Source organism: Brachionichthys hirsutus, chromosome 19 (assembly GCF_040956055.1).
Source record: "Brachionichthys hirsutus isolate HB-005 chromosome 19, CSIRO-AGI_Bhir_v1, whole genome shotgun sequence".
Lineage (NCBI taxonomy): Eukaryota > Metazoa > Chordata > Actinopteri > Lophiiformes > Brachionichthyidae > Brachionichthys > Brachionichthys hirsutus.
Genome location: NC_090915.1, coordinates 11,297,034 through 11,320,564, shown reverse-complemented (window position 1 = coordinate 11,320,564; position 23,531 = coordinate 11,297,034). Strand labels below are relative to the sequence as shown.

General features: G+C 47.2%; 3 protein-coding genes across 3 annotated transcripts; 2 read left to right on the top strand and 1 right to left on the bottom strand.

Moving 5' to 3' along the window:
* The first annotated feature begins 891 nt into the window (after nt 1–891).
* On the top strand, nt 892–5,487 carry LOC137908309 (annexin A1-like). The gene is made up of 12 exons (XM_068752698.1): nt 892–1,143; nt 1,212–1,328; nt 1,652–1,757; nt 2,049–2,143; nt 2,583–2,696; nt 3,209–3,299; nt 3,380–3,516; nt 3,651–3,744; nt 4,379–4,474; nt 4,909–4,967; nt 5,047–5,169; nt 5,253–5,487. The coding sequence occupies exons 2-12, from the start codon at nt 1,251–1,253 to the stop codon at nt 5,307–5,309; spliced, it is 1,050 nt and encodes a 349-aa protein (XP_068608799.1). The 5' UTR covers nt 892–1,143; nt 1,212–1,250; the 3' UTR covers nt 5,310–5,487.
* A 1,890-nt stretch (nt 5,488–7,377) lies between these two features.
* Nucleotides 7,378–12,539, top strand: slc30a5 (solute carrier family 30 member 5). The gene is made up of 16 exons (XM_068752804.1): nt 7,378–7,448; nt 7,857–7,979; nt 8,090–8,156; nt 8,318–8,403; nt 8,488–8,575; nt 8,715–8,802; nt 8,908–8,984; nt 9,062–9,232; nt 9,464–9,752; nt 9,838–10,046; nt 10,123–10,280; nt 10,355–10,484; nt 10,783–11,008; nt 11,085–11,311; nt 11,544–11,672; nt 12,295–12,539. The coding sequence occupies exons 1-16, from the start codon at nt 7,378–7,380 to the stop codon at nt 12,463–12,465; spliced, it is 2,310 nt and encodes a 769-aa protein (XP_068608905.1). The 3' UTR covers nt 12,466–12,539.
* Nucleotides 12,540–12,996: 457 nt separating this feature from the next.
* On the bottom strand, nt 12,997–23,273 carry LOC137908829 (MAM domain-containing protein 2-like). Its single transcript, XM_068753251.1, has 15 exons — nt 23,240–23,273; nt 23,006–23,116; nt 21,833–22,110; nt 19,338–19,422; nt 19,041–19,199; nt 18,401–18,678; nt 18,050–18,143; nt 17,560–17,706; nt 16,682–16,801; nt 16,043–16,188; nt 14,516–14,612; nt 14,071–14,223; nt 13,529–13,782; nt 13,368–13,452; nt 12,997–13,277 (listed from the first exon to the last, which is right to left on the bottom strand). Exons 1-15 carry the CDS (start codon nt 23,271–23,273, stop codon nt 13,231–13,233), a joined length of 2,088 nt encoding a protein of 695 aa, XP_068609352.1. The 3' UTR covers nt 12,997–13,230.
* Between the last annotated feature and the right edge of the window lie 258 nt (nt 23,274–23,531).

The following is a 23,531-nucleotide window of genomic DNA, read 5'->3' as shown; positions in this document are numbered from 1 at the left end:
GGAAATCAGGGCAAGGACAGGCAATGAGACAAGTTCCAGGAGACAGGCAAAGTTCACAATCCAGGTCATTGGACCAACCAGGCAGACAAATCCACACGGGGGCAGGCAGAAAATGAAATCCAAAAACAGGCAGGGTAGGTGCACAATTCATGTTGATTGTGCAATGCAACTGATATCTATCTCTCTTTGCTTTTGCAGAAGGTGAAGAGTCTGTGTTGTGCCAGAGAGTTGGGGTACAACAACAACAGGACTATAAAAAATGGGGACCAAGACCAGCTGACTCAGAAATGTAACAATATTAATGCAGTAATGTGATTAACTTTACAAATGTAACAACTTAAGGTGTGTGATCATTTACATTTCTGTTTTGTTTTCATTTTGTCTTTATTCAGGAGAAAGATGTCAAATAGATGAAGACCTGGTTGTCATGGTGATTGGAGGCCATTCATCACTGTCGAGGATAAAGGGTTTAAAAGATGTGTGAAATCATTCAATCGTCGCGATGTTCTACCGGCTACATTCACTGCCCCTACCCTAAAGTTACACAAGCACATTCACTGTCCATGCAAAATACCAAAATTCAGATTGACGTCAACTGATACATCTGCCTGTTATACATCATTTGTCCAGTAGAGGACCTCGTAGAGCAAAAGAAGCTTGGAGCTGCAGTGAACCAACTTGATGAAAGGCTTCAAATCTTCATGAAGCTTCACCTGCCCTTCACTAAAGGCCACATATACAGCCCTCAGACCCCCCCCCCCCCAACCTGGCAGAGATGTAAGGACTGAGCAGAGTATAAGATGTGTGAGAGCTGATTGAGAGGCGAGTTGCAGGTGACAGGAATGAGCTGATTGCAGGGGGGGGGGGGGGGGGGGACAGGTTCATGTGAACAGAAGTCTCCTCCAGCGCTGCTGCCAGTGCTTCCTGCGTCTCGGTCTGACTTGTTTGACTGAAGCGTTCAGGCCACGTGAACATAAGAGTCGCCCAACCGGTCGGCCTGCCTTCAAAGGAACGCTGTCTCTGAGGGGTGGCAGACGATTGGCTGATCCTCTGCAGGGGAAAATAAACCTGTACAGAGATGGGCAGAGGGAAACCAGCACACGTTTAGCTGCTCGGGTGTGTCAGCCGTCTCCGGTAACGCAGGTGATTATTGTTGCGTGCTTCGACCTGAGGAAGAATACTCAAACCGAATTCATTCTTTATTTCCACAGTGGTTTTGCTTCTCTTCGTCGATCGCCAGCCAATCCGAAATGGCCTTCTTCAAGAAACTTGTCAATAATATCAGAAGGAGGGATGATGATGATGATGATGATGATGATACCGTCACTGTGAGTATCAGATAATGCAGCAGCAACATGGAGAACACCTCTGTTGCTTAACTGCAGCTCTGCTTATCATGGTTTTCATTCCGTTCCATGTTTATTTCGATCAATCTTTCCGTGCTTTGAATGAACACTAATCTATAATCGGACATGCAGCACATTTGGCTTTTAAAGGAATGCCTGAGTGACGGCCGTCTGTAGCCGTGGTAACCCCTGCAGCTTGGCTCAAAGTCTTTATCGCCCTCTCTTCCGGCTTCCGTCTCGGACTGAGCTGTGATGAAGCTGAAGAGAATCACAAATAATATGACGTATTCCTGCTGCTGTTGTAGGTGAGGGGTGAGAAGAAGCCCAAGTATTACGGAACAGTCGTCCCATATCCCAACTTCAATGCCAGCCGTGACTCTTCGGTTCTTCAGGACGCAATTAAAAGTAAAGGTGTGTCTGCTCACGCAAGTTATCTTAGAAATAACCTCAGGCTTGCATGGTTGGGTTGTTTGGAATTGTTTTAGTGAGTATTCTGAAGTACTCTGCACCTTCTTTGCCTTTCTTTACCGTTTCCAGAGGATACGGTTGTTTAAAGCCTTTTTGAAACGAACAAGCTTCTTTTCTCATGCTTGAGTTATTTTCCAGGCTTGTGATTACTATTTCAAGACTCCACCTTGCTGACCTGGAGTCTGTGCTCCAGTGCTTTAGGGAAATTGAGGCAAATCTAATTGTCCTTCACAGATGTGGACGAGGATGTGATCATCTCTGTCCTGGCTATGAGAAGCAATGAACAGAGACAGAAGATTCAAGTAGTGTATGAAGCGTCTACTGGCGAGGTCAGTGATCCGTTTCCTGTGTAAAGATAAGAAACGCTCATTTTTTCACGGTTTGCTGCTTTTTAAGTCGTCATTATTATTAATTGATGGATTTCCACAAACAATTGGAGGAGGATGGGCAGATCCAGAACAAGGGATGGATTCATGAGGGGTTGATTTTCTTCAACCTTCCTCGAAACATGCTCAAACTACGACACCAATTCTTTCCCCAAATTCTGCAGATGAACTGAATCCGCCCCTTTATTTGTATCTGCATCACAATCAAATTGATTCTTTCCTGTTCCATGTTCCATTTAAATCAGTCCTGCCAACAAACAAAATATATATAAACCACAGCACATATTTGTTTCACCCTTCTTTCTGGTCGCCGATAAAGATACATGTATTATATTATAATGAACTGCAGTGCAGTGTTGCCACGCCTTCATTTGTGTCGCAGAGCCTGCACGAAGCGCTGAAGTCGAGCCTCTCGTCAGATTTAGAAGACGTGTCTCTGGCTCTGCTCATGACGCCGGCGCTGTTTGACGCCCATCTGCTCAGGAAGGCCACAAAGGTGCAAATCTAGTATCTCCATGTTCACAAATGTTGCTCTCGATGCCGCTGTTAACTTCACTGTTCCGTTCAAGGGGGTTGTTATAATCCATTGCAGCAGTTTGTCGAATGTTTTTGAAGTCTTCTCTCATCCGTAGGGCCCCGAGACCATAAAAAAGCAACTTCTGAACTTCTGCACACTCTTGTTCAGAATTCAGTTCAAGTGGTTTTAGCAGCAGTAACGCACTCTTAGACCTGCAGGCGTCTTTTTTTACAGTCACTGTGTGATGCAGCAACGCTTTCATTACAGTTCTACCTCAAGGGTAGATCAAATAATGACAAACGGTATGAATTAATTTTATCCAGAAGTACTTGAAGCTCAAACTTCTTTTGATTTTCCAGAAAAGAGAAATAAACCCAATCAATAGATGCTTACAAATACAAAGAACTATTTAGTGTCCTATTTTTGTATCCTATACAAATGTTTTATCTTTAAACGACTGCTTTGATTTCTTCATACTTTTATCTAATCAGCATTTCGGCACAGATGAAAAAGTCTTAGTGGAGGTTCTGGCAACAAGAACAAATGAACAGATTGAAGAGATCAAGAAGGTCTTCAAAGAAGGTTTGCCCCCTCCGGGACAGTTCCTCTGTTTGCTGTTGTTCCTGCTCAAGCTGAGGTCTGACGTGTGTTTTGTTCCCCAGAGTACAAGAAAGACCTCGAGGAAGTGATCAAGGATGAAACCAGTGGGGACTTCACCGCGGCCCTTCTGGCCATGCTGAAAGCGACAAGACCCGCCTCCACTGGCGTCGACAAGGATCTGGCTAAAAAGGATGCCGAGGTAAAGTCAGGAAAAATTAACATTTCAAGTCGTGAAAAATGTAACTTTACAAAAAATGGTTGGATTCATTTGTGAAACGTGCTAAAGAGATCAATATTAACATGTAATTGTATGTTCCGTCCGTTTACCTGCAGACTCTGTACAATGCAGGCGAGAATACCAGCGGCACCGACGTGTGTGCCTTCATCGACATCCTGACCACGCGCAGCGGCCCACAGCTTTCTAAGAGTGAGTGTTTGAAATGTGTGAACGACTCGGCTTCTCAGGTTGGACTATTCAGGTAGGCAGGGCAGCCCAAAGCAAAGACGCACGCACACACACACACACGCACACGCACACATCCGGACGAGCGGGTAAAACCACATTGAAGCACGAGAAACACACCCACTGGTGTGGGAATGGCACAGAGCAAAATCAAGCTGATTCCTCACATCAATGTAAGGAATTAACATTTCAAAGGAAACGTCTTTGCGCTGCAAACCTGATGTCCGGGATCATTCTCGGTTATGGTTGGATGAGAGGGATAGAATCAACGAGCACAAATAAATCCACTGCACTCTCCTCAGAACACTGTGTATGTGTCACTTTTTGTTTGTCCATGTTGTATGTTCACTGGGGTGTGCAGAGCCCTCTGCGGAGGAAAGCAGGGGCAGGTGACGGCAACCATGAAAATAAATAGCATAGAACGCTAGCAGTGACTGTTGTAATAACAGAGTAATAACAAACATTTTTCAGTCCAGCTCATTGCTTATTTAGTCACTCTGCTATTTTCTTGCACCTTGACTATTCCTTTAACTGTGGAGGAGACGCCTGCTTTCTGTTTGAGAATGAGATCAGTTATCAATAAACACCTGTTTTCCAGCATTCCAACATTATAAGGTCATCAGTGACAACTCCCTCCCTGTAGCCCTGAGCCTGGAGCTGCAAGGAGACATTGAAGACTGTCTCACTGACATGGGTAAGGAGAACTTCACGCAGAACTTGGTTCAAAGATTCTGAAACATGCTGTAAAATACGTATCAATTAAAATAAGGAGGTGTTCAAATTAGGCTGAGGAAGTTGGGCTTACGCACGTGTGTGTTTTTTCAGTTGTAAAAGGTTGATGTGCTCTTTATTTTGTGTGTTTATTTCATACTAAACTGTGTTGGACCTTCAAATTAAATGTATCACGAAACAAAGGGATAGGGTTAGTCAACACTAAATGCAAGTTGTAACTGACTTCTGTATTTAATGTTTCAAAATGTTCTCCAATACCTAAATGACCAGTGTTTAATACTCACATAAAATACAAAATCAAAATAGTGTGTCCTTTTTCACACGGTGTGTAGGATGTTTGCGTACCAACACAACGATACCTGTGTTCATTGATAATACTTTGTTTTGGATGTTTAGTGAAATCTTCCTGGAGCCCACCTGCTTTCTTTGCAGAGAGGCTACACGACGCCATGAAGGTGTGTGTGTGTGTGCGTGCGTGCGTGCGTGCGTGCGTAAGTCCAGCTTTGAGCACTCACGCCCCTGATATCCTCTCAGGGCCACGGTACCTGTGAGGAGACACTGATCAGGGTGCTGGTGAGCCGCTCAGAGGTCGACCTGAAGAAGATCTTGCAGCAATACAGGCTCATGTATGACAAAAGCGTGCAGGAAGACATAGTGGTGAGACGACCTTCCTCTGAACGGCCGTTGGTCTGTTCTGATCTGCTATTATAACTGATGATCTATTTGTCTCTACCTCACAGAACGACACCAAGGGCCATTACCGGAACATCCTAATTGCATTGTGCGGACCCATTTAAAATTCCTCTCTCACCATTTTGTTGGTGATCAAACCAAACCTTTCTCAAATGCATGTTCGCACATTACTACAACTAACAAGTCTGCTTTAATTAAGTACTTAAGAATTGACTCATTCTTTACTGCAGTCTATATCAAGTATCAATACTAACATGATTTAAAAAGATAAATTGTGGAATATAAAACAAAGCTTTTGTCTGTTGTTTTTCTTTTGCATCACCATTTTGCTTGCATCTTTTGATTATTTAGGATTTTCAAGATTGATTGCGCAGCTTGTATCATTTCACTTGCCTTGTGGAGCTGTAAGTCACATCATGCTGAATGATTCATTGAACACATTTTGTTCTACAACAAATGTTTGAAAAACGGTGTGAAGAACATGGAACAACTGAAAGGTGGAGCGGGAGAAAAGAATTGACAACGTTTTGGGCAAAAAAAAAAATTGGATGGCAAGAAATGAATGGAACGACGGCCCAGTGGCGTGTGGATTCTCTCCGGTTTCACCTCCAAGAACCTGCAACTTGGGTTAACTGCTCACTCTCCTTAATGTGTGTGTGTGCTTGAGTGGTTGTCTCTCTCTGTGTGGCCCTGCGATGCGCTGGCGACACGTCCGAGGTGTACCCAGCCTCTCGCCCATAGAAAGCTGAGATATGAAAGTCACGTGACCCACGAAGCAGAGAAGCGAAAAGTGGATGGATGGATAGAACGTATCACAAGTGCCTCAAAATGAAGTGCTGCTAAGCATCCAACTCTGCAAGTTAAGCATAATTATAAAGTAACAAGGCTGCTCAGATTAAAAGTCACAAAATATTAAAAAAATATAAAAGCAAGTTTCAGGTCAAAAGACTATCATAATATTTTCAAGGTAGATTGAAATTGGAACCAAATATAAAATTATGAAACCCAAATGTCAAAATAACAGCCATGGGTCTGGACATTGAGTCTGTGGACTCGTACGGTCGCCTCAACAACAAACTGAACTGGACTATCAACACAGGCGCTGGGGCTGTGCAGGGACAGACGGAATATGAAGAGAGTAAATAGACAAATGCCAAAGGCATGCAAATACACCTCCAACTAAATGGTAGCTCCTGCTGCCTATAACAAGGAAGCCGCACCTATAAGGCAGTTTAGGAAGGCCCAAAGTCTTAATTCATTATTCTATCATGTCATGACCTTGATAAAAAAAAAAGCTGATTACTGACGGTCATGGTATCTCAAGAAAAGGTCAGACAGGGAAAGGCATTATCAAGGTCTTCTCTCTCTCTCTCTCTCTCTCTCTCTCTCTCTCTCCTGCACCACTTTCAACCCTTTTGACCAATCAATCATTGAATGTAGAAAATAAAATAATTAAGGAATTAAAGTCATCATGACTTTAATTCCTTAATTATTTTATTTATAACTATCACGGTGTATTTACCCAACCTACTCCAATTAAAAACATGAATTAACTATTATCATGATGCCTGAATGAAGTTTGGATTGCCAAAATCTGAAAATGATGAAAATTAAACTTTTGAACGCTTTTTTGAGTGCTCGACAGAAAAATAATATTTATAAACCAAGTCAGGAACCGGATGAATTATATTTGCTGCGCCCAAATCCGTCCACATTAGAAACCTAAAACAAATCTGGGCACGTCATTGTCGGAGTATAGTTTTCAAATGCGCATGCGTTGGGGTGACGTAAGCACCCACGTGACACGAAATGTTTACCGTGTCCGGAAATAGCTAGCTGGGTGATTTGTTCTTGCATTCGAGGCGCTGTTTGTTTTTATTGTGGTCTCTTTCATTGAAACTCGATTTTATATCGTTACTTTTCTGGCTCTGACTCATTGTTTCTTTGACGCTCCACGTGCACAGATCTAACCGCGGTGCTAGCTGCCTAGCTAGCTAGCGCTAGCCATCGGGCGCAGAAGTCTGCCGGCCGGCTGTAGGTTCGGTGTGAAGTTAGTTTACAGCGGAAAATGGGCACCTTTGCTCGTTTCCGCTGGTGATTTCACTGTTACGGTAACAGTGATGAACTGCAAATGGGTTCCGCGTTAAACGTGTCTAATTTGGATGTTTAAAAATGGAAGAGAAATACAGCAGCAACGTCCTGTCGGGAGGAAAACTGGGAATGGTCGAAACGCCCAGCTCAAGGTCTGTGTCTGGTTTTTATTTTTAGCTCGTATGAAGTCAGGTGTGACTTGTGGCATTTCCATTTTCACAGTTTATATATTACATATGTTGTTTGTTGATTGAGTGATTGAGTGCTTAATCCTGAATAATCTCAGTATACCATTAAAACAATTCACTGTTTAATGTTCAAAGCAATAAACAATAAATGTTCTTAGTGCCAAGTGTGAACTCCATAAATAAAGAAATAACAGTGGCATGCATGTAATTATTGATTGATAAATTAGGAGGTAGACAATGATGAAGGTAGCAATCTATGTCCAGATTGTGAGTTTTAGCACATGTTTAGCGTAGTTTATTTGTTTTCCATTGTGTCCGGTGCTGATGGAGTCTCTCCGTCCTCTTCCTCCTCTTCCTCCTCTTCCTCCTCAGGCTAACCAGATACCTCGCTTTACTAGTTGTCTCAAAGGTCCTCAAGGCTCTTGGGATCTTTGAGTCTTATGACATCCTCAAAGTTGTTCACATTGTCCAGTTCATCTTCACGCTAAAGCTAGGGTAAGTGGGCCCATGCTGGTTGCTAGGCGCCACCGCGCCTAGCAACCATCGTGTGCCGGTGTCATTGTGTGTCGGAGGAATTGATGACAGCGATTCTTCCCCTTTCGTAGGAGTGCTGTCGTTCTGCTTTTCTTTCAAAAGCCTTTCTCGTCTGGGAAAGTCATCTCAAGACGACAGGTTTGTAGAGTTCCTCCCCCCCAGCTCGCTTCATCGGGGAAGCTGTTTTCCTGTGATGTGTTGCGGATGCTCTTTGATCTTATCCTTAGGGGTGCATGCTGACTGTCCCTGTCGTACCCGTTGGTGACCGGTTTCCTGTTGTTCATCTCTTTCCTTCGTAGTGGATGAAGTTACTCAAGCATGCCGTGTTCAGCTGCGTCGTCTCCCTCCTGGGCTTCTTTGGTTTGACGCTCTGCGGGCCGTTGAGGTAAAATGTTACCACAAACGTGTGTTTGATGTTAAACACTAAACGCGTCTGATGTGGTTGAAGTCCGGCGTGTGTCTTTTGCAGGACGCTGTTGCTTTTTGAACACAGTGACGTGGTCGTCGTCGCGCTCCTCGGCGTCCTGTTCACAAGCTCCGGGGGGGGCCCGTCTAAAGTAGGGGGCCACAGATCCTCTCAGTGTTTGTTGGCCAGACAAAGGAAACGTGTCGTACATGAGACTCTGCGCTAGTTATTACCGTGTAATAGACGAGTCTGATTGTGTCCTGATCCTGCTTGTCTCTGACCCCGTGCAGACGCGAGGAGCTGCTTTGTTCATCGTTGCTGTGATCTGCCTCCTCCTCTTTGACAACGACGACCTCATGGCCAAGATGGCCGAGCACCGTATCCTCTGCTGCTTAGGGAGGAAGTCGCGCCTCTGTTCTCGCTTATTGCCGGTGTTCCGCATCGTCGGCGTCTCTGTCCCGCCTTGACTCGCCTGCCACCCAGCTGAGGGGCATCACGACAGCGCGCTCATCCATTTCCTCTACACTGCCATTGCATTCTTAGGGGTTGCGGATCACAAGGTGAGCGCCGCCATTACGGCGCGTTGGATTTTAGGTTCGCTGCATCGGTTAGAATGCCTTCCTGTTGTTCCCACTAGGGCGGCGTCGTGCTGCTGGTGGTCTCCCTCTGTCTGAAGGTGGGTTTCCGTACAGCCTCCAGGAAACTCTCCGTGGAAATCGGTGGTGCAAAACGCCTCTATGCCCTGGACAACCTGGTTTCTGCAGTGGTGCTGCTGCCCTGGGTCATCGTGCTCTGGATGACCACGGAAGTGAGTCCGCGCGTCGAAGCGGAGCGCGTTCATACCGGGTGTCGTGTTTGAGTGTCATCGCGCAGCTCGCAAAGGTCTGGCGTTGTGCGGCGAAGGGAGAGACGTTGAGTTGTTTCTAGATATTCTAAAACAGGAATCGCTTCTAAAATCTTTCTGCACCCGTGAGAAATGGCAGCCTGAGGGTTTCCTCGGGTCGGATGGCGCTCAACGCCATCTCCATCTCGACCTCAGAGTAAAGTAGAATCCTGGTCGGCCCTCATCCTGCCATTTGGGATGATCGTCTTCTCCGTGATGATCCTGGAGTTCTACGCCGAAGCCGTCTGCGGCGCAAAGATGGACATGCCGAGGTGTTCGCGCTACGGGACCGCCGCGCTCATGACCAGCGCACTCCTGCTGGCCAACTTCTGGACTCGCCCGCTGACCGACCAGCTGCACTCCGTGAGCAAACCGCCCCAGCAGCTCGGCACGGAGCACGTGCTCTCCGGAGGCGTGCTGGTCAGCGCCATCTTCTTCATCGTGTGTAAGTAGCGGCTGTGGGATGATGGGCCGGCGGGGACATTACGCGCGTTGAGCAGGCACTGAACCCGGTTCCTTTCCTGATGCAGCCTCCAGTATTCTCTCATCTCCATCAAGGAAAGGACAGAAGGGCACGTTGGTGGGTTACTCACCTGAAGGGACCCCCCTGTACAACTTCATGGGCGACGCCCTGCAGCACACCTCACAGTCCCTCCCACGGTTCATTAAAGAGTCCCTGAAGCAGATCCTGGAGGAATACGACTCCAGACAGATCTTCTACTTCCTGTGTCTCAACATGGTGAGGATGGAGCAACGTCTGAGTTGGGATTGCCCTGAACGGGACTCTGAAGGGTCGTTGCTCTGCTGCTTTCCAGGCTTTCACGTTCGTGGAGCTGTTTTATGGCGTTTGGACCAACAGTCTGGGCCTGATCTCCGATGGCTTCCACATGCTGTTCGACTGCTCGGCTTTGGTCCTGGGCTTGTTTGCTGCCCTCATGACCCGTTGGAAAGCTACCAGGATCTTCTCCTACGGGTAATGCTCACCAAGAACACGTGAAAAGGCCTTTAAGCTTTAAATTCATTCAGGTAACGATGTTCTTTTTGCAGATATGGTCGTGTTGAGCTGCTGTCTGGATTCATCAACGCCCTGTTCCTGATGGTGATTGCTTTCTTTGTCTTCGTGGAGTCAGTCACCCGTTTGCTGGATCCTCCCAATATAAACACAGACATGCTGACTGTGAGTATTTACATTGTTCTCCTTCTTTATGCTATGTTTATAGGACTAAACCTTGTTCCTCTAACACTGCAAAACAAATCGTAGACGATATTCAGCAAAGCAGGTGTTGGAAACTATTTCTGTGTGTGACGATAGTTAGTCCCAAACCGCGTCCATTGGAGCTGCCTGTTTACTCGAGGCAATGCGAGCTGTCCTCATTTATAGGGAGCAGCTGTGCTCAGACACTTATGTTGTGGTGAAATAAAGGATGTGAGCGTCCAGCAAATGTTCGTGTTTGTGCTGTCTCTGCCTCCTGCAGCCGGTGTCTGTTGGAGGTTTGCTGGTCAACTTGGTGGGAATCTGTGCCTTCAGCCATGCTCATTCCCACGGTGGCAAAAGTTGCCCGTCACACGATCACGGCCACTCGCACCACGGCCACTCCCACAGCGAGCACGGCCACGGGGGTCATGGTCACTCTCATAGCGGGCACGGGCACGGACACTCTCACGGCTCTGGGAGTGGCGGCATGAATGCTAACATGAGAGGTACGTGTTTCCACGGAAGAACTTCAAAAAAAGAAAAGAGAGAAAGATTAAATACAATCCCAACGTTCCCGTCCAGGTGTTTTCCTCCACGTCCTGGCCGACACGTTGGGCAGCGTCGGCGTGATCGTCTCCACCCTCCTCATCCGTCAGTTCGGCTGGCTGATTGCCGACCCGATTTGCTCCCTCTTCATCGCCACGCTCATCTTTCTCAGTGTCATCCCTCTGCTGAAGGACTCCTGCGAGGTTCTCCTCCTGCGAACTCCTCCAGAGCAGGAGAAGGAGCTGAACAATGCCCTGGAAAAGGTGAGGAGTCGGGAGACTGACCGTTCTCCCTGCTGTTTAGAGACTGTTTTGGAACTTTTGCTTTAAAATGATAAAAAATCTGTTTGATTTATTTTAGCAGTTGGAGTTAGTCACTTCTACCCTGATGAGGGAGGTTCAGGTTCCTGATGTTGAGCGTTCACTCTGGTGAAAGCCTCAATGGCCCCAACCAGCAGATATTTAAATGGATTATTTATTATTGTTGTTTTTCCAGATCGAGAAGATTGAGGGAGTTTTGTCGTACAGAGACCCTCATTTCTGGAGGCATTCGGCCAGCATGATCGCAGGGACCATCCACCTCCAGGTCATGCCAGACGTGGTGGAGCAGAGGATCATACAGCAGGTAGCTGCAGACTCCATATCAAAGAGTCTTCATGGTCGGAGTTCTGCTGTTTGATTTTGTTTAAATGCTGTAGGTCAGGGGTCGGCAACCTCAGACACGTGCGTCATGCCTGGCACGCGAGGGTATTCATATCGACGCTCGGAGAGTCAAAAAACATTATATTTACTATATTTAAGGCAGTGACTGAAACGCACCCCTAGGTGGTGCTGTAGCGCTGCATATCGTCTTGCTGAGCAGAGCAATTTGAGTTGTTTGTCCTTCGTAGGACACCGTAGGCTGCTGCTGTTCTCTTCAGGGCCCATGTTTAGCTCAGTTTTCTCATAGTAAAACAAGGAAAACGATTCGCTGACGGAGAATACGTGGAGGAGGCTTTCCTATCGACTGCGCTGAGTCCCGTGTGTCCTACGCACCACCGATTCATGGATGAGTGGACTGAGGCGTTGGTAATTAAGTGAACATGTTTAAATACTGCAAAAAGCAGATCCTTTACAAATGATTGTGTTAAAGAGGGAAGTGTTGGCACTCTGGGCTCGAGAACACTGCACAGCGGGCCGCGTCGTGGAAGGTTGCCGAGCCCTGCTGTCGACATTAATGGCCGTCGCTGACTGCTCTCTCTGTGCAGGTGACTGCCGTTTTGAAAGATGCCGGGGTGAATAATCTGTCAGTGCAGGTAGAGAAGGAGGCCTATTTCCAGCACATGTCAGGACTCAGCGCCGGCTTTCAGGACGTCTTGGCCGTCACGCAGCAGATGGAGACCATGAAGTACTTTAAAGACGGGACGTGTATCATGTGAAGACTTTCTGCAGGACCAAGGGAAACATTAGACTTATTTTTCATTGAAATGTACAGTTTGAATTAAACTGAATATATTGGTCGCAGCTTCACTTTGTTGGTGTTTGTGTGAAAATGAAGTGCTGAATCTTTCATGCTCCAAATACTCATTATTACATTATTACTCTTATCTGCATTTGGGGGATTTTATCACAGCGAGATTCTTGTAAGAAACAACCTTTTGGTTTTAGAGTTTCTGAAAAAGTCAAACCTTTATTGCAGCTTGTGCAAAGCTTTAGTTTATTACATGTTAATTAATGCAGGCTGTGGCGATTGTTGGAGTCAATGCAAGTATAATTATAATCATAATCATCCTATAATATAAAAATCTATTTATGTAATAAATCATGATGAAGCTTATGTGGGCCTGGAAGCTTCTCAGTGTTGATATCACTGCCTGCGACGGGCAGATCGTGCTAAGCTAAACCACCAGGTGGCCAGAAAGTCGCGTTGAATTCAGCGAGGCACCAGAAGTTGCATAAACTTCTAGCTTTATTTGAGCAATGAGCATTAATCTAATGCATACGCATGTTGAGACAAACACTTTAACACCACAGTTTGCTGCGGTGCCGGGAGAAATGGTGTTTAGCTGCATGAAAGGAAAACTACACAGCCAGCTTTATCTAACCGACGTCTCTTCATGTTCAGGTGGACAGGGAGGAGTCAGGCCTCTAATGTGCATGTAGCAGGATTCATGCATTGTGCACTGCTGCTCTCCTATTGGCTGCTACTCGATATCATTGGCGGTTCCCTCGTTGGCCTCGGTTTCCGTTTCTGTCGGGGTAACGAACAGAAATCAGGAAGCTGTATGACGCCGGGTTTCTGATCTGCTCATTAGTGTTAACCGTCTAATGGATCGTTTACCTGGGCAAGGTCCACTGTCCAGCATAATGTCATCTATGGCTATGTCGCTCCTCACGGATGAACCCCGGGTTGCTTCAAACACGATCTGAAACAACGAGAAGAAGTTTTACGCTCGTTCTTCCTGTGACCAACAAACAGCCAACGTTCCGCCGCTATCTCACCCGATGCTGGCTGTCACACTTGTACCGCACCGCGGCCCTCAGCCAGGCGATGCTCTGCTCTGTGCTCCGTTGCCACAGCAACACATGCTCTCCATCCTTGTCCAGGTGAACGCTGAGCTGGCCCGTGCCTGAGCCATACATGTGGTAGAAGAAGCGCAGACACTGAGGGGCCCTGGAGCCCCTCAGTAGACGCGACAGCAGCCGGGCGTTCTGACCGGGCAGCATGGTCGATGCCTCCATGTGCAGGTAATGTCCTGCCAATCACAACTCAACGGGTTGGCCTGAGGTCCAAAGCATCCTTAAAACTGCAATGCAGTCTGGGAGAAATATGAGCTTGCTGCACTTTAGGAGATGCCATTATTTACAAGGGGTGTAGTAATTTACAAGAATACAGTAGTGAGCTATACATGTATTTCTAAAGACATACTGTATAGTTAAAAACTGTAAAAAAAAAAATATATAAATAGTGCTTTGATGCGGTTAACTACTGCAAATTTCCAATGAAAGGTTCAGCAGTGCAGAATAAAACAAAAGCCCCCCACCGAGTCCTGTGGTGTGGTCCCCCCTCGGGCCGGTGTAGGAGGTCGGGGTGGGTCCTCTCCGCCGCTCCCAGTCCGCACCATCAGTGTGGTCCTGAGTGTATCCACAAAGGCCGGCCTCAAAGTCACAGTGTCCCGGGAGAGACGGGAAGGAGCCTGCTCGGCAGGACACACGAAGCGTTTTGGGCTTGAATTTAAAGGTACAGATGCTGTAAAATATTACAAATGATAATAAGAATGTTAAATGGATAGCTTCACTAAGAGATTAAGATTAATTAGTAGTTAATTAAACCCCCCCCCCCAAAAAAATCCATCTTCATGTAGTGGGATTTATTAGAATCTGTCTGGGGATCCTGTCATTCATGGCACACTGGGGTGGTTGCCTTGGTTACCAGACTGTTTTAGTTGTCCTCCATCACTGTGTGCCTGTGGGCCGATGTTGTCCTACCTGCCGTCAGCTCACAGTCCCCCAGGATCACGCTGACGTCGTCCAAAGCCACAGACCCACAGTCCCAGATGCTCCGGCAGACGCTGACGAAGACCACCTGAACAGGGGACAAGCGAGAAAAGAGGCGTCTTCATCACCACGAGTCATCAGGGGACAAGCGAGAAAACAGGCGTCTTCATCACACGAGTCATCAGGGGACAAGCGAGAAAACAGGCGTCTTCATCACCACGAGTCATCAGGGGACAAGCGAGAAAACAGGCGTCTTCATCACACGAGTCATCAGGGGACAAGCGAGAAAACAGGCGTCTTCATCACACGAGTCATCAGGGGACAAGCGAGAAAACAGGCATCTTCATCACCACGAGTCATCCTCATTTATCATTTCCAGGTCAGCCGCAATAAGGAAGAAAAGAGTTCTGCTTGTTGCTCGTTTTGTGCTGTAATGGCTGACAGCGCCAAACACGGACCACGTGGAGATGAGAGCGACGATGCGTTGATTCCTCTTCCTCATCTGACTTTGTTCCCTTTGCCAATGAGGTCATGTTTTATAGTCGTCTGTTTGTCAGAAGGATTAAGTAAAAGAACACAGAACATGATGGAAGGATTTGACGCGGGCCTGGAAGGAAATCATTACATTTTGGTGCTGATCCAGAAAAATGGGCGGAGTCGGGATTGTTTTCTCTCTCTCTTCCATTAACATTGTTTCTTGTTATTTTTGCATGTTTTTGTTATTATTCGAAAAGTGCTGAACAAATCCCCATGAATCATTATGAAGGGCTCGATTCGGAGTCAGATCGGAGGAGGCACGTTCACTGGGAGTCCCTTGAGTTTGGTCCGGAAACGGCTCGCTAATGGACCGTCAGCTGGGTAATTACTGAAGACGTGCACCCTTCCTGAATCATGGGAAACAATCTCTCAGGTGTTATCATGCAGTTGACATTTTACTGAGCCCAAAACGTTGTGTTTTTGGTGGCTTTTAAAAATAGCCAGCATGCTAATGTGCGCGCTGAAAAGATCAAAGCACCCAGCGCTAGATGACTTTTAGCGGTTTCTCCATGTGTCTCTTTATTTGGAATTGATTTCTCTTCCCTCTGGTCTGGCTTTATTTTGGACTCTTGTTTTCAGTCCCACATTTCCTTCCCTCCCTCCCTCCTTCCCTCCTTGATTCAAATCTCGCGTCCTGATGTTTTCACTCTTTTGTTGGTCCTTCATGTGTTCTTCAGTTTATTTTTCTTTCCTCCATGTCTTCCTTCATGCATATAAACGTTTTCTTTGTTGCCCGTCTCCCTCCCTTCCTCCCCTTTGGCATTCATTTATTCACTCTATTTATTTAATCCTCTACAATTCATTACTTATTTTGCCGTGTCCCTTTTTCTTTTTTCCTTTCCTTCGCCACTCCCTCCCTTTCTCCTTTCAACATTTTAGATGTCATCTTGATTTCCTCCATTTGCCATCTTTCATTCCATCTTTCTTTCACCCCTCTATCATTCATGATTCATGTGACGCCTCCACTTCCTCCCCTTTGACCTTGGCAGGCTGGGTCGTCTGGAAGGTGACGTCCGTTGCGATCCAGATCCCTCTGGACTTCTCTCCCAGATCCCAGATCTTCTCCTGGCTGCTGCCCTGCTGCTGCTGCAGATACACGGAGAGGGCCCGGTCCGTCTGGTTGAACCCTGCAGGGACATTTATGGTTGGTGCGTTAGTTAAATAAATCACTCATCATAAATCATAAATGTGTAACCGGATGATTTGAGTTAATTGGGCAGGCAGGTGTGGGAGGGAGCACCTGTGGGCCATTTACCACTGATTGGGGGGGGCGTATATAGGTGCTTCCCCTCCCTCGTTCCAGCGTCCTCATTTGTGTTTTCCCCGTCTCGAAGGCAGGTTGGCCGTAGACTGTCACTGCCGTGTCTCTCCTTTTCTTTTGTTACTTTTGTTTTTAGAGTGTAAATAAATGTTTTGAATTCCTAATGCCGTGCTGGTCATCACTGTGAGCGGACCTGTGGGTGGGGAAACCCGCTAAAACGAGTTTGGGACCAACGGAACAAATTAAAACTATATCTTTAGGTGCAAGTCCTAAAGTGGCGTTGTCGTTTAGCCCCATATGCCCGACGCTACAAATGCAAACGCCACCACTCATCTGTGGAGTTTGTTGGTGCCACTCACCCCTCAGAGAGAAGTAGAATCTCAGGCAGAACTTGGTGTTCCCAAGCAGAACTGGACCGATCAGACGGTTCATGTAAGCCGGCTGTGGGCTCTGGTGGGAGTCGGCCAACAGGAACGATCCTGTGAAGGGAAGACAACCTCGTTTCCCTGCACAGCTCTCGCTTCCTCGGAATCTGCTTGTCATGCATGTTCCCATCATCTGGTGTCAATTTCCATTTGAACTATTTTAAAATGTGCAAATTCACTGGATGCATCCAGGATTTGAGAGAAACATTACAAATGGAGCAGCTGTAGCTTTGATGTGGATCTCAGAGCTGCCAATGTTCTGTGTATGAACACATTGTCTCGTTTATACGGAGGGGCTTTTATCTTTGCTTTCAAATACCGGCTACAGAACCGCTTCTGGCTGCTAACTGGTCCACTGTGTCCACCGGCTCAACCCGGGCGCCGTCTTTCTGCTGCTTGGTGCACTGTTAGCATGTTGCTGTGGTAATAACGTCCACCGGCTTGCAGGTGTGAACATTCATTCAAATGAGAGAAAAAGGATTGTGCCAGTAAAGCAATAAGCTAAAAGAGGCTGAAAAGCCGAGCTGCAAACTTTACGTATTTCTTGTCTCAATGGACACAATGCTAAACCCTCTTCCAGAGATGTGGCGTCACACACATGAAAGAAAATCAGGAAATAAATTAAATCGTTTTTTTATCTCTGCAAAGACCCAGCAGCTGTAGTTTGCTCGAGGCACAGACGCAATGAACAGCAGATTGGCTGATTTCTCGGCCGCTCCACATTTAGCGCTCAAACGGTTCCTTTGTCTGTGAACCCTTTCAGTAAAGTACGTGAACTTTCACATACTTTACTCGTACATGCAGTATCCCACCTGCCCCTGTGGTGTGGTCTCCATTCCTGAATATGTTGGGCTTCACAGACACCCTCCTCCAAGACATCCCTGTCGCTTGGTCCTGAGTGTACTGGCAGAGGCCCGCCTCGAAATTGCAGTTTGCAATGGAGGGGTCAAAGGTTAGCGCTGGGGTGAAGAAATGAATAGAATTCAGCGTGACATGAAATAAATATCAAGGCTTGCTTGACATTTTTAGGCGTACTGATAACAGGCGGCAGGTCAGCGTCTTCACTGTCCACCAATCAAAAGGCTAGACGCTACATAGCTGGGAGATCTATGGAAGAAAGGAATGCCCGTACCAACATCAGCAGAAACTGATATTTCATCCTGATCCTTCCAGATCTGATATTGCAGCTATAATGTGGCTTCTGTAGGACTATTCGTCCTTTTAAAGTCCAAAAACATGAATGTTCCAGATGTTCTGGACGCTAAGCATGGATGCGGCCGTGATGGTGACATGACAGCTCACCGGTGTTTGTGCTGCAGAACTCTGGAGAAAAGGAAATGTCATCAACAGCAACTCGTCCTCCGCTCGGACTGTTAAAGGCCACTTCAAAGACCACCTGAGGAGGGAGGGCAAGACGCTCATGAGGACGCTCACATGCAAGTTTACGGTATCGCCATTGGCCAGTCACACAAAACTAAACTGGCCACCTTTTGGAACAGAATGAGAGGAGTTGGAGGTTTTAAACACACGTCCCTCTAGAGCTGCATGGAGGACCCGCTGCTGCCGGCGCAGCCAACAAGAACTTCTCAAGGCAGAAGTTCCACTAGTGAAACCTTATTGTTTGTTGTTACACATGACCGTGATCGCACGGACCTGTACAGGGTACGGTGCCTTCAGGTCCACTTGAACAGGCATCCATTCTCCGGGTGTCCCGCTCCAGTCATTCTGGACTTCTGTCCCCGCCTGCCACAGGTCCTGGTACTGGCCCAGACGGTCCCTGGTGTAAACGGAGAACAAGTTCCCTCTGTCTTCACTTCGCTGGTACTGGAAGCTCAGGCAGCCGGACATGGCGACCGTTGTCATGGGAGACACCAGCTTGGCTTCTTCTTTGAAAGCCTTGCCGTGGATGGAGTCCACGTACATCAGGTGACCTGAGAGAGAGCTGGACTCAGTGAAGGTCTGAACACAGACAGCTGAGCTGCCCCCTCTGTGCGTAAAGCCCCGCTGCCCCGTCCGGCAGAGGGTAAGAGATTAGGTCGTCAATCAAAGTCACCGCACACAGACGCAAGTGGTCACATTTAATCAATGCTGCTGGTATTGGGAATAAATTAACTGATACGTTTCTAAGTAAATTAATACAATGATTTTATATAAAGATAAGGGGAACATATATGTATCTAAACCTCGATGCCACTATCTCAGTGACTACTGGCTCACATTCCTTCATTACCATGGAAACACACGTTTGCTCATACCTGCTAAGGTAGCAGCGATCTGTGTGAATAACACTCACCTGTCTTGTTGCTGTAGGTGTGGTCATTGGGTATGTTGTTATGGAGGGCGTGAAACCCTCCTCCTCCTCCTCCTCCTCCTCCTCCTCCCACATACCAGTTTACATTGGCATTCCACTGATTGCTGTATCCACACAGATGAGTGTCCTCAAAATCACACTCTAGATGCAGAACAACAATCAATCAGGGACAGGATCAATCACAGGCATGAGAGCCGAAGGCTTCAACTCCTTCGTGGCCTATTTCCTTCGTCGTCTTGCATAAGCACGTGTGCGTGGCGTTCGTGTGAAGCAACTGACCCAGGCAGTATCCAGAGCTGATGTGGATTTCAAAGATGGCCACGCTGCTCCCAGCGCTCGGTCCAGGTTTACCTTCGATGACAACCTGATTAGCAACACATGTTTAGTGAACTGTTGAACCAGCTATATGGGGTGAGGCAGGAACGACATCATAGGAGAGGAGACTTAAGGAGGAAGTAACGAGTGACGACAGAGGAAGACAAATTCAGAAAAACATGATGTGTGCAGCACATGAGAGAGTTGGAATTTCTTTTTTTTTTGGATTAAATGGTATTTTTCTGGGCTTGGACTAATTTTCTCTGGGCAACTAATTCTGTTTCAATATCCAGCAGGCACAGAGCAGCATCTGGATTCATTTGGAGTCGTGTCTGTGGCTACCTGATGCTTTAATGTACATCGGTCACTCGTTTAGTTTTGGCTTGGCCTCCGCCGACCCCATCATTGTTAGGTGTAACTTTTTCTGTTTGACTGCTGGCAGGAGAAGTGGAGTAGTTTATCAGAGTTTGTTTGCAGAGAGCAGCTGCCTGCGACTTCTGGAATCTGGATTAATTACATGACAGAGGCCCCCCCCCCCCCCCCCCCCCCACACACACACACATTGTTGGATTATTTTGGGAGGAGTTACTTGGGTGAACTATGTCTGGACAAGTATTACATATACAAACAGAGAAGCCAGGTTTCCTTTGCCTCCAGTCTTTACTCCAAACTAAGTGACCCGTAACAGATCCGAGATATATTTGTACGTGACGTGAAAAAAAGAGTAGCTTGAACAGAAGCAAATCATTTTAATGATGCTCATTTAAGATTGGAAAGTAGAACTGTCGCTTTAAAAAAAAGGACCACAATGATACATTTTGTTTTAAAGTTGCAGAACATTTTGTCAGCTGTTGTCGGTGTGACGTTTGACACTGAAACATGTTCATGGATAAAGTGTAGAGACACCCCTGCCTCTGTGTGTAATATTTAAACACGTGTCTCAAACAGTGTTTAGATATTATGTGGGAGTTTCAACACACACTTCAGAATTACCTTTTAAGGCCTTCACCTACATCTTTTGCTCTGTACAGCGAGACGTATTACCTCCACCTGCAGTTGTCCTTTTTTTAAGTTGGAATACGGGAGGAAAGGCAGCAGTTACTAGTTTTCAAGTTTTCGCATTTCCTGCAGACAGGTAGCGCAGAGTTTACACAGGTGATTCCACGCAGACTGCTAGCGCAGAGTTTACACAGGTGATTCCACGCAGACTGCTAGCGCAGAGTTTACACAGGTGATTCCACGCAGACTGCTAGCGCAGAGTTTACACAGGTGATTCCACGCAGACTGCTAGCGCAGAGTTTACACAGGTGATTCCACGCAGACTGCTAGCGCAGAGTTTACACAGGTGATTCCACGCAGACTGCTAGCGCAGAGTTTACACAGGTGATTCCACGCAGACTGCTAGCGCAGAGTTTACACAGGTGATTCCACGCAGACTGCTAGCGCAGAGTTTACACAGGTGATTCCACGCAGACTGGTAGCGCAGAGTTTACACAGGCGATTCCACGCAGACTGGTAGCACAGAGTTTACACAGGTGATTCCACGCAAACAGGTAGCGCAGAGTTTACACAGGCGATTCCACGCAAACAGGTAGCGCAGAGTTTACACAGGAGATTCCACGCAGACAGGTAGCGCGGAGTTTACACAGGCGATTCCACGCAAACAGGTAGCGCAGAGTTTACACAGGTGATTCCACGCAGACAGGTAGCGCAGAGTTTACACAGGTGATTCCACGCAAACAGGTAGCTCAGAGTTTACACAGGCGATTCCACGCAGACTGCTAGCGCAGAGTTTACAGAAATACAGCGCCCACGGCTCGCAGGAGCGATCGCACCACGGCGCCTGTAGGAGGTTAACGTCGGCCTCTCCATTAATCTACAAGCTTGATTTCGTCATTGAATGGACATTCAGACGTTTAGTGATGCTCGTGTCCTCATCTTTTATCGGATATGAGAATGATCGAGCTGCACTTACGCTCTGCGATATGCTGATAACGTCGGTGTAAACATGTCTGTCGGCCGTTTGGCTCCTGTGATGAGCATGAGAATCTGATGCTGAAGAGATGGGGGGGGGGGGGGGGGGTCACTCAAAAAGAATCAAAGCCAGTGTGATGTGATGTCAAGATAAACGTTTCAAGTGATCGCTAATCTGCCGTTACATCACAAATAAAAGCGACGATATCTTTGGTCCTCTGTTTATTGATCTGCACTTTGGTTATCATGCAGTGAAGAGTCACCAAATTCAGAACAGCCATTCGGGGTGGGTCTGAGTGGGAGGCGAAAGCTCTAAACAGCGTGAAGCTCCGAGGGTTAAATGAGATTCTGACAAGGGGAGACAACAGATTAAGTGTTGAGGCGAGAACTGGAAGCTGAAAGTAAATGTTCGTAACGGTTGAGCCTTCGTTTGTTGTGCAGTTTAAGTCCGTCTGATGCTCGTTGGCAGGGATTTAATAGTTTACCTGGTAAGGATCAGTGTTGTTCTGCAGGTCCATGCTGGAGATGACCCAGCTGTCAGAGGGGGTCCGGCTGCTCCACAGGGGCCGGTCCAGGCTCTTTCCCTCTGTGCGCTGAAGGACCTCCAAACGTCCAGAGCCGGTGATCTGGTGGACTAACCTCAGGCAGCTCCACTCCGCCTGTTCCAGAGCCGGGCTCAGCAGCACCCCCCGGGTCTCTCTCTGTGCATCTGGTCCATCAGCCGGGCCATCATTGGTGGCAGCGTCCACAGCAATAAATCGGCCTGAAACAAAAAAGGGTCTTGAGCAAAACTGTGCAAACCGGGACAAAATATTCCCCTCGTGGGTTTACTGGACTATCCCACAGATTTCTATTACAACCTTTGACCCGTTTCCTACAAATAAATACTTGTACAGGAAAGGTTAGATTTAGATTTTAGATTAGATTTTAAGGGCACAAGATATGGCCCACCAACTGCGGCACCGGCTGCAGTAATGGTTCTATCTTCATGTGGAGAATAGGTTTGATGTCTCCCAAATAACCAGCAACAGAAAGTATAAAGAAAACACGTTTTCTTCCCATATTCTTATGCAAACTAAGTCGTATCCACTCCTTGGCTTATGCACGTGGCGATGATGATGTTGATTCAGTAATTAGCAAGCACTCGAAGCATCGCCCGTTGTGAGTCCGTCAGAACAGGCATGACATGACGACTGAATTAGTCCAGTCAAATATCCGGGAGTGATTCTTGACTTGGACATGACCTCCGCCTCTTAAAGAAGGCCCCGCCTTTCACGTCACAACTACCATGCGTGGTTCCAGCTGCAACCTGAGGCGACGTTCATGGCGATGCAAACATTCTGAGATGTGTCTGCTCTGCATTTCGTGTATGCACACCCAGATGTTACCGAAATGGGTGTGCTCAGTATTGCTTGTACCATCTAGCAAAGAATGCGTGACTCTGGGGCGCTTTACTCGCTCCAGATGTCCCTGGATGCAAGATCCGATGTCCACCAGATGACTTTCGTTTCCCCAGCGTGTCCCAGTAGCAGAACCGCATCAACTGCAACAACACGGCTCAACCTGCGGCTGCTATTAGCAAGATCCACACTCGGGGGGGGGGGGGGGCTCTAAACCGCAATGGTGCAAAGATTCTTTGTGCATCTTCCTCCCAGTACCGTCATTGTGCAGGGTCCAGCCGGTAAAGTCTGCTTCTGATGTGTAGCCGCAGGTGTTGGACTCAAAGTCGCAGGAGCCTGGCAACGGCCGGTTCCGGGCTGGGATGGAGGCTTCGGACGAATGAAGAGAAAAGGAGAGAGGAGAGCGAATGGTAAGTATGAATCACTGCAGCTGGCATGAGCAGAACCGGGCCCTCACGCAGCAGCGCGCCACAACCGCTGCAACGTACTCACCAGCCAGAGGCAAGGCAAAGAGCAGGAGCAGCATCGCAGCTTTCTGTGGAAATCAATCAGCCCTCAAAGAAATAGTAAGAAAAAACAAAGTTTGTGTTTTTGTAAAAAATAAAAAAAGTTTTGAGCAAAGTTTGCTTTTAAAGGTTCCTCTTGTGCGGGTCGACTTGAGCGTCTCTGCAGCTCCCAGACTGGCAGCACATTGCAAACGCTGCACTGGGAGGTGTGTGCACGAAAGAGCATGAGGGAGGAGGGGAAAGAGAGAGAGAGAGAGAGAGAGAAGGAGGAAAAGAAG

What these genes read in the sequence shown, in the direction of transcription:
- LOC137908309 (XM_068752698.1), top strand. Translation starts at nt 1,251, where the DNA reads ATGGCCTTCTTCAAGAAACTTGTCAATAATATCAGAAGGAGGGATGAT. An exon ending in GGACGCAATTAAAAGTAAAG is followed by an intron (nt 1,758 to 2,048) that starts GTGTGTCTGCTC and finishes TGTCCTTCACAG; the next exon opens with ATGTGGACGAGGATGTGATC. An exon ending in TGGCTAAAAAGGATGCCGAG is followed by an intron (nt 3,517 to 3,650) that starts GTAAAGTCAGGA and finishes GTTTACCTGCAG; the next exon opens with ACTCTGTACAATGCAGGCGA.
- LOC137908829 (XM_068753251.1), bottom strand. Translation starts at nt 23,273, where the DNA reads ATGCTGCTCCTGCTCTTTGCCTTGCCTCTGGCTG. An exon ending in CTGGACCCTGCACAATGACG is followed by an intron (nt 22,111 to 23,005) that starts GTACTGGGAGGA and finishes TTTTTGTTTCAG; the next exon opens with GCCGATTTATTGCTGTGGAC. An exon ending in CAGCTCTGGATACTGCCTGG is followed by an intron (nt 19,200 to 19,337) that starts GTCAGTTGCTTC and finishes TTCTGCATCTAG; the next exon opens with AGTGTGATTTTGAGGACACT.
- slc30a5 (XM_068752804.1), top strand. Translation starts at nt 7,378, where the DNA reads ATGGAAGAGAAATACAGCAGCAACGTCCTGTCGGGAGGAAAACTGGGA. An exon ending in GTCGAAACGCCCAGCTCAAG is followed by an intron (nt 7,449 to 7,856) that starts GTCTGTGTCTGG and finishes CTTCCTCCTCAG; the next exon opens with GCTAACCAGATACCTCGCTT. An exon ending in ATCTTCACGCTAAAGCTAGG is followed by an intron (nt 7,980 to 8,089) that starts GTAAGTGGGCCC and finishes CCCCTTTCGTAG; the next exon opens with GAGTGCTGTCGTTCTGCTTT.